Raw genomic sequence first — 9,410 nt, 5'->3', positions numbered from 1 at the left:
GCTGGAGGGGAGGAGGAAATCCAATTCTTAAGTTTGACAGGAACAATTCTTTTTTGTTTCTTTTAATTGGCAGGGAAACAAGACTACACAGCTGTTTCTCCCCCTGGCCCTGACAAGCTGGGATGAGCAGCACAGGAAACAAAACCAAGCTTTCTGAAGTGCTGCTAGTTTCAGGTTCTTGTCCCATGCCAGCTTGACTCACAGTAAAGATTCCCCAAGCCAACGATGTAGCAGCATTTTACCCCACCATCCTGCCCCTTCCACTCCACATTCTCCTGTTACCTTACATTTTGCCTCCAAAATCCTCCCATGCAGAAGAGAAGATTCCCCACCTGAAAACAGTTCAGACACAACAGAAGTTTTAGGAGACCTCAGTCCTTTTCACAACTTGATTACCTTTATTTCCGGTAGCCAGAGGAAGAGTTGAGAGAGGCAAACATTCGGCAGCACGTTTCTTTCTCCTTTTCCATGTAGTCCTTGTAGCAGCTGCAAAGTAGAGCACAGCATGGCATCACGGGCTGTGGACCAACCACCAACCACCATCAGTGCCACAAACAGAAAATATATGTTCTCTATACAAACGAATTAGCCTAATGTAAGAGTGTGCTGGTAGCAAAGATGCAGCTCCTCCAAGCCCTTCTTTCTGCCATGTCAGGGAAGGAGAGCTGGAAACATTGTGCCTCATCCCCAGACCTTGGGTCTCTGCTTCACTGGTGACAATTAGCTAAGTAGATCATTTGACTTTTGGTAGCCAGATGCTTTCTCAACCAGTTTTGGAAGCATATGACAAGGCAGAGGAACCTCCACCTGTATCCTGTGGTCTAGTTTTGTGTCTCCTCATTTGTACCGCTCCTTGTGTGAACTCCTTCAGCACCTAGCAGGAGACATCGTCCAAGTGCCCCACTCCAGGATATCTACCATCGACACTGAATCTGGGCAGAGGATGGGTAGAAGATAGCAGAGATTTGTGTCCAGACTAAATGACTGACAGGGCAGATGCTTCCTCCTCCATTCTCACTTCCCTGCCAGCATCACATTAGCATGACAAAATCTTCCCAGACTGCTCCATTTTAATCGCTGCTTCTTCAAGCACAGTGTCCTCTGCGCCCTGTGCTCTCACCTCACTGGCAATAAGGTCTGACTGGTGAGGAATCCCTGAGCCAGAAGGTGACTCATTTTGGGTACCATTCCAGTGATCAATGGCTGCCCACACAGTCAGCTTTCCTGCATCTGCTACCGTATAAGGTCAAAAGCAAATTTTTGTTGCAACACACCAGAAACAGCACAAGTGTGACACTGTCTAATGCTTTCTCAGCACCCCACCATCAGCACCCCTGGGTCCAGAACCTCAAAGTGTTTTGTTCAGTGAAATCCCAGCACAGCAAGTCTCTTCTGTTAAGTCTCAGACAGATGTTACCACAACTGGCCACACTGAGTAGTTCAAGGATGCCCACCTAGAGTGTAAATGGCATGCTCACACGCCTACCACAGCAGGAAATCCAAGAGCCCCTCATTTGGAGGTGCAGTTTCATGACAGATATGGGAACAACTCCATTTTGTTCCGGATTTAATGCAATGCGAGCCTTTCAATAGAACTGCCAAATCCAGCAGCAGAATTTGCACCAACAAGACCACTACAGCTGGTACTAGTCATGAGTTCCACAAAACCCTCACCCTGGATTCTGCCTGTTTTTCTCCAGTGAAGCAAATGTTGCCAAGAACCTGGTTCAGCTGTTAAACATACACTTTTCAAAGTTTTGTTTTGGACAGCAAAAGGTAGCTGTTGATTAACAGATAACATTCCTTTTTGCAAAGTATAAATGTACTCAGTAAGGAAGTGAAAAGCCTCTAAGAACAAGATCTTGATTCATATTTCATTTCTGAAGCATTTGCCAGATCACGTTACAAGTTTTCTCAGGCAAGGCAGTTTGGCAACATTACAGGATCTAGACTGAGGTGTGGCATAATTAACAACACCTTATAACATTGTCTTCATCCATTTTATACTAATTCCACTCTTTGTCATAGTAAAAGCAAAAAATACACCAATTTTAACTGGCACTGAAGCAGAAACTCCAAGACAACAGTGGTTTCATGCATACTCAGCTTACTGACACAAGCATTAGCTGTACGTGCTGCTATCTCCAGAGTCAGAGCCGACAAGCCTGCCTACTGCTTCCCTGAAGGCAGAATGCCTTGTTGCTTCCTGGCAGCACAACCTCAACATTATTAGCAATATTTCTCTTACCTGCCAACATATTTCAAACAAGTCTAAGGGAACACATGAGGCTTCTAGAATCAGGACTTCTAGCACTGTACCACAGGTCTTTGGGACTACCCACACACCAAGCCCCCAGGAGCAGCTAGCCAGCCATCCAGATCTACTTTACAACTACTTGCGCTCACCTAGTAATTTGGTAGCTACATACCCAGAGGCAGATCAGGATGAATAGAAGGAGTTTATTTCAGATTTCCAGACCAGCAGCCTTCAAGTTCTTTGTACTTCAGAAGTAACAGAACGAGTTTGAAGACTTGGTGTTATCACAGACTATTAAAGGTGGTGTTGGTAGGACACCGATGTGCAGGGACAGCTCTCTACCAAAACATTACCTCGTAAAGGCACTCAGCCCACGAGACTGGCTTTTCCAGCCGCACCAACTACTCTAATAAGAGATGTTACTGCTGCCTACAAACCTTTTTGCAAATGCCTAGCAGTGACACACAAAAGAAGAGGCTTCGTATTCAAGGGCTGCTTTGTAATCTCTGAAGCTGGGGACTGCATCGCCATCTGTGTCTGTGAACAGTGCCAGAAGTACAGCACACACTTTTGGGAACCAGCTAGCGCTTTTGCCAGTTTCAAAGGGAAGAACAGAATGAGAGCAAAGACTAGCATTAGTCATATTTTGGTGGGGCCAGGGCATGACTAAAGCTGGCAGGATTGTGCTGTACTCAGCCTGTGGGCAAAGGGAAAGTTTGTCTTCAGGATTGCTCACTCATTACTTCCAAGACAGCAAGAAAAACACTTTTAACAAACATCAGTATTTGTACCATTGTACACTGAAGCACCTGCAGTACAGAAGAGCTGCTGTAATTAACCAACACCATCTTAAAGGGAATGAAAATCATACTTATTAATCCAGAACATTATCAGCCTGAGTGCTAGCCTACTGCATTTCATTGGTTTTGAGGCATTTCAGCAGCCTGTCTCCCTGTCATCACCCTGACCTACCTACTCACAAGGGGCGTAACACACACATCCCCCCAGAGAAACTGTACAAAAAGAGTGGGTGCTCTCAGCTTCTCACCTATCACCTGTAACCACTGTCTGCAAAATGTTCGAATCAGCTGTCTCCACACTAAGAGAAATCTTCTGCATTTTCCCAAGTCACTTACTAACCCAATAATTTTATGTTTTGGGTTTGTTTTAAACATTTTAAATATTTGAGTGGGTGTTCCAGCCTGTCTAAACACTCTCTCTTCCACAGGGACGGAAAGCAGTTCTCTCACCTTGCCAACTTTTTCAGCTCATTATTAATATCATGGTTAAACGGCTGTATATGCTGAGCTCTGACCAGGAAATCCCGTGCTTTTTCGTATTCTGTCATGCAGAGACAAGCCTGCCAATGAAAGAAGACAGATGCATTGCAAGATAAATATAGACTCACTGCCATTCTTCAGGACTGAAACATGTGCAGCCACAAATATTTCTGAGATAGAGCCAGGTAGCTCAGGAATCCCCCATGAAAAGATCTGTGTGACAGATTTACAGAGAACCAGATTTTCCAAAACGTCAGATGCAGACAAACCACCTTGACTGCTACAGCAGCTTAGTAGGCCTGGCCCAGAAGTGGTTCTCCTTGGTTCATTAGAGCCTTTCTCCACAACCAGTCAGACTGGGGTATTCCATGATGTGGCTACCAGAGGAATTTATTTTTGCCCACCTGGCCACACCTGAACAGCGCTTTGGTGTTTCTTTGGTCAATCTCCAAGGCCTTCTCCCCATATAACAAAGCTTGGGCAGGACGTTCCAGTTTCAGGTAAGTAAGCGAGAGATTCAGGAGCACCAGCAACTTGGAAGCATTGATCTGACACTGCTCTGCCTCACTGGAAGGGCTGCGACCAAGGATGGAGAACGCCTGAGCAGACAGGGAAAAAGAACTAGTGCACAAGTCTGTTATGGAAGGCAAGAAATCCATCTCAGACAGCTACACCCTGTGCAGTATTTCTGTTTAGCTAAGTCAGTTAAAAATAATAATAATCAAAACTCTAAATATACTGCATGGCATTAACAGCATGACTAGCTAGCTAGTCATAGCCATAAGACTACAGGTTTAGGAACCTATCAAGGAACTTGAAAGCAGCAGAATAAAAAAAAGCCTTACACCCAGGACTCAGATTTTAAGGACAAAGATGGAAGAGAAATCTTACAGGGAGAAAAGCAATTTAAATTATTTTTGTTACAAAAATACCAAGAAAAAGCAACTCTGAATGGAGGGAAGAAAAATCTCACAAAACCTCACTACCTCTGAAACAAAGGCAGATGCCTTCCAGTTTGGGAATAACGGAGAGGTTATTTCCCTGCCTGGAGAGGTTGTGGAGTCTCCATCCTTGGAGATGTTCAAAACTTGAATGGACACAGTCCTGGGCAACCTCCTGCTGTGGCTGACCTTCCTTCAGCAGAGGTCTCGACTAGACAACCTCTAGAGGTTCCTACCAACCTCAGCTATTGCGTGATTCCCAACTGGAAGGCTAAAAATAAAGTTAGAATGCCCAGTGTGCCAGTGATATCCATTTCCAGAGCAAAGGGAATCTAGTTTCCTTCTCCAAGCATTAATCAGCATGCTGCTGCAATACAAGGCTATGCTGCCTTATAATGTCTCCCAGTAGAAGCTGAACTGAAAGGCTCCAGTTCAGCAGTCAGCCACGCAAACCGCTCAGGGCTCACGCAGCTGCTGAGATGTACTCTTCTGTCTCGGCTAGAGCCCACAGGGAGCTAGCCTGAAGGAAAAGGGTTTGCCTATTTCTGCCAACCTTTCTCCTCCTTCGTTTACCACCGCTGCTCACACAAAAGCAGGTGTCTAAGATCTGTTCTTAAACAACAAACTATGCCTGAAGAGTATAATGAAGTTATTTGACCTCTAAATTGTACTTGTTATGGTGAGCTAGCACTTAGTAATCACTGCTTTCACAGCTTTTCACAATGGAAAACGCTTTTTTTTTTTCTGGTATCATACCCTTTTGTATCTCTCTTTGGCACCCTCAAAGTGCCGCTTACGGTAGAGGTAGTTGCCAAACTCTCTCTCTGTGTCTGCCACTTTCAACACCTTTTGTAGCGGAAATGTATCCTGCTGCTCCTGTATAAAGAAATACCTGAATTTCAGCTCAAACAAAAGAAGACAAGCAGAAAGCTCAGACAGGAGAGTCCTGCACAGTCCCCTTCTATTCACAGAGCAGGAGCCAGGCCATTGCCAAGGCCCCTGCATTGTCCAGCCAGGCCACCACCATGTGGCATTTCACTTCATGAGGCTGAAACACTCCACTGTTCTTGTGCTGATAACTCCTGCTGAGGAGTGCTACCAACCAGGTCAGGATGGTCACCAGGACCAAAGGGACTCCAGGGAGGGGAAGGAAAAAAGCAGGAATTTGTTCTTAAATCCTGCCTAACTCTCTCACTTGCTTAGCACAGAGTAGACAGTTAATGCAAATGCTATTGCTGGCACAAAAGGTGAATCTGATTGAAAGGCTCCATTGCTCTAATGGCTCAGCATCACCCAGGATGACTGCCTCATGCCAGCTCTAGGACCAGCCTGACACCCACAACAATACATCAACCCAGCAAAACAAAAAAACCAACCCCAACAATAATAAAGATAAAAATCAAGGGACAGGTTTTCTCCTGGGTTTCCAGATTTGAACCAGCTCACAGAGAGAGGTCGGTTAGCAGGGTGGGCAACTGGAAAGAAGGGGAGTAAGCTCTTTTGCAACAAGTGCTGTTTGCTCACAGAGCTATGTGTGGACAAAGTGGCCTGTGCAGCAGCAGGAGGGAATGAGGAGGGCCTCCCCCACCAGTGCTGCTGCCTGTGCCCCACTCACTGACCCACAACCACAGCCCAAAGCCCTTTGCATAAAAAGGGGGAATTAACAATAACACCGTAACTCACTAGGGAGGAAAGCAAACAGTGAAGGAGCACTTGGGAGAGCAGCCAAGAAGCAGAGAAAAAGGATAGGAGCTGTGGGGGTGGCACTTGAACACTGCAGACTGAACAGGATTTTTACAGACAGCTCATTACTGCTCCTTCAGAGAAATTCCTGGAAGCTGGTGCCCTCTAGCGAAACCATGAGGTTTCTTGTAAAGCTAAAAATACGTGGAAGTCATTCCACTGACTCCAGAACACAGGAGCAAACAAAGGCAGCACCCAGCTTCTCCCTCTGCACAGGAGTGCAAACAGAGCAAGGCGTGCAGGGGCAGCATTAGAGGGCATGTGTCTGCACGCAAGTGGAGCTAGCAGCCCAGGGTCTGGATAACTGCACCTGCAATTAAGCTAAAAATATGTCGTACATGAGCAACAGCAACTGGAAAGAAAGAGAACAAAGGTTTAGCCTCCAGATTTAGGTCTCAAACCTTATTAAGGCAACTCACAGCAGTCAACTCAAAGAATGTGTCAGATTCATCCGAGTCTAGGAAGTCCAGCACCTCCACTTCAAACATGACTGTGGCATTTGGGGGAATCAGAGGAGGACAGCCCTGCCGCCCATAGGCATAATCTGGTGTGAAGACAAATCTTGCCACCTCCCCTTTCTTCATTGTCAGCAGACCAATTTCCAGGCCCCCCAGTGTAATGTCTGTCACAACAAGAAATGGAAGGTCATGAGAATTGCAAACCTGGAAACCCCCTCAGACTCCAAACAACAATTTCTCCTACAGCCTGGAGAAAAAAAATCCTTGATGGCTCATACCTCAGCAACTACAATGGTCAGCTGCCCCCTGTAATGGCTTATCAAGGCAGTCTGCTGTGGGACCAAGCACACAGTAAACAGCAACATCTCCTCTCAGGTGATTTAAATTAAAACACCAAGACAAGCAGCTGCTTCAGGGCAGGTGGCAAGCACCCCCACTACTATAAACCGAACAGACACTGCTGCTCACTCCTACAGTCAAGAGGGGCAGAGGGTGAGCTGCTCCAGGTTGACTGTGACCTGTGTGAGACAGGAGGCTTCTGTATTCCATTAACAAGTTTTAAAGGTTTCAAATAACCTAAAGATACTAAACAGTGTTTAAATTGACATGTCTTAATGGTCTGGTCTTTACAACCCTGAGTCCCAGGACAAACTTTTCAGCTCAAACCTTACCTTTTCCAAGTTTCATCAGCCCAGAAGACTTGCTGTAGCAGTTTGTACAGAAGGGCTTGTCCCAGTGTTCCAGGTACCCTGAGTACTTCACTGTGCAGCCCAAAGCGAGGAGAAGAGAAAAGCAAGAGTTTGATTTCATATCCAGGAACAGTGCAATCAGAAGCACACCAGCAGTTGGTTTTGCAACATCACCCTTTCATCCTGCTTTTCTTCCTTCCTTCTGCTGTAGAACAGCAGGGGCAGCACAAACTAGCTTGTCTTTATACCAAAAAGCTGGTCACATCCAAGTAGCCAAGTGGTGTTGACTACATTTTAACAACATCACCAGATAAAGCAGCTGCTTCACAGTCTTGATGCCTTTCTAATCAAGAGATGTGATTTTGTGTTTCTAAGAATTGGAATGGAAACTTCAGCTGTAGAAATTAAAATGCCCCAATTACCTGCAGAAACACCTAATAAAGCCTTTCCCAACCAAAGCTGGAGCCCTAGAAAGAGAAACAAAGGGGGGGAACATACAGGGGAAACTCTCCAGGGAGCTGTACAGGTAACTCCAGCTCTCAGTTAGAAACCCCACTGTAATAGGCTTCCCCTGACAGTGCACCAGGCCCTTGCACTTCAGGAACCACTTTCAGCTACAGACTTCTTCCCTGTACTGTGAACACAGGTAGAACCTGGAAATCGTGCTTTTCTCAAGGTCAGGATGCCCTTTCATTTAATCTGTCAGCCACAAGAAGTTAAACAGAGTATCCCAAGTGCTAAAATACTGATAAGGGAGAGCAGTCTCTGAAACAGAAATACATACTGCTACACAATATAAGCACTTTTAAGTTCTTGTTCTGGTCTCATGCTGAAGTCCAAAGCACTCAGATTTGCCAGCCATGAGCACCTCAACATTGGAGGCTCAGGGTATCTTTCAAAACAGGTTCTGCCCTCTCTATTTCTGCCAGCACACACTTCAGGCCCAGCCACACAGACCAAAGCAAGGACCTTGCACTGAGACATAAATGACATAGAGGAGCACAAGACCCCAACTTCAGTCTGTTTCCAAGGATCTTAGCTTTTCTGAGTCCTGCTAACCACAGATTAAATTTAACAATTGCCACTGGTAAAGAAAGCTGCTCAGGAGATGGTCAGCAGAGCCTGCAAGCCCATATCCACAAAGTAGGGCACAATGTTACTGCAAAGCACACCAAAACCCCTGGGGAGCCCAGCTGTGAGCTTATGCAGCACTCATTGCACAATGCCTGGCTAGCAGCACAGTGGACACAGGGCCCTGGGGAAGGTGGGAAAGGCAGGCTGTGCCCTGTGACAGGGGGTGCCCAGACACTGCCACACGGCCTCCCACAGCCCACAGGAGGAGCACGGGCACCTCAGCCTGCCCAGCACCACCAGGCCCTGGAGCCCCAGCACTACCTGCCACAGAGGCAGCCGGGGGCACGGCCTGCCCGGTGCCAGGGCGCAGCTCCTCCTTGCACACCCCTCCATCGCCGCTCAAGTCCCGCAGGCCTCGGGCCCGCGCCAGGCACTTGAAGGGGGACGGGGGCATAGCCATGGCCTGGCCTGGCCCTGCGCGCCGGGTGCAGCCTCCCCTCGGGCCCGACCCGCGCCCACCACCGCCCGGAACACCTCACCTCGTCCCGCCTCTCACCCTCTTCACCAATCACTGCCCGCCACACGCTGCAATCTTCAGCCAATCACGCTCCGAGGAGCGGCCACGTCCCAACACGCTGCTGAAGAGCCACACGCCGGCGCCTCTCGGGGAGGACACGCCTCTGTGCAGCTATCGGCCAATGGGCGATGGAGGCGTCTTGGGACTGCGCAGTGCACCCTGGGGGATGTAGGCCGCGGAGCCCTCGCCGGTCAGGCGCGGTGGGGCCTGCGCTTCCTGCTCCTCCCGGGCCCGGGTGCCGCTACCTTCCCCCGGCTCGCCGCTGTTCCCACCGGGCCTGCGGGGGCGAGCAGCCTCTTCCGGACATTGCTTCCCTCAGGGAGAGCCGGACGGTCCCACGGGACATCTCTCCTGGCACACCGGGACCGTGTTCTCCCCCGCGGGGCACCTG

At 48.0% G+C, this 9,410-nt stretch overlaps 1 protein-coding gene across 1 annotated transcript; it reads right to left on the bottom strand.

Moving 5' to 3' along the window:
• Positions 1 to 398: 398 nt before the first annotated feature.
• FKBP6 (FKBP prolyl isomerase family member 6 (inactive)) lies at positions 399 to 8,902 on the bottom strand. Its single transcript, XM_075720133.1, has 7 exons — positions 8,764 to 8,902; positions 7,351 to 7,440; positions 6,641 to 6,843; positions 5,235 to 5,354; positions 3,942 to 4,136; positions 3,508 to 3,617; positions 399 to 486 (listed from the first exon to the last, which is right to left on the bottom strand). The coding sequence occupies exons 1-7, from the start codon at positions 8,900 to 8,902 to the stop codon at positions 399 to 401; spliced, it is 945 nt and encodes a 314-aa protein (XP_075576248.1).
• Between the last annotated feature and the right edge of the window lie 508 nt (positions 8,903 to 9,410).

Source organism: Pelecanus crispus, chromosome 12, assembly GCF_030463565.1.
Source record: "Pelecanus crispus isolate bPelCri1 chromosome 12, bPelCri1.pri, whole genome shotgun sequence".
In the NCBI taxonomy this organism is placed as follows: Eukaryota; Metazoa; Chordata; class Aves; order Pelecaniformes; family Pelecanidae; genus Pelecanus; species Pelecanus crispus.
Note: the sequence above shows the minus strand (reverse complement) of the source record. Positions and strands in the feature narration are given on the sequence as shown.

Bases quoted from the DNA above. Each gene is read 5' to 3' on its own strand.
- FKBP6 (XM_075720133.1), bottom strand. From the start codon at position 8,902: ATGGCTATGCCCCCGTCCCCCTTCAAGTGCCTGGCGCGGGCCCGAGGC. The intron at 3,618-3,941 runs GTGGGCAAAAAT...TTTCATTGGCAG, and splicing joins CGCTGTTCAGGTGTGGCCAG to GCTTGTCTCTGCATGACAGA. The intron at 487-3,507 runs GTGAGAGAACTG...TCTACTTTGCAG, and splicing joins GAGCTGAAAAAGTTGGCAAG to CTGCTACAAGGACTACATGG.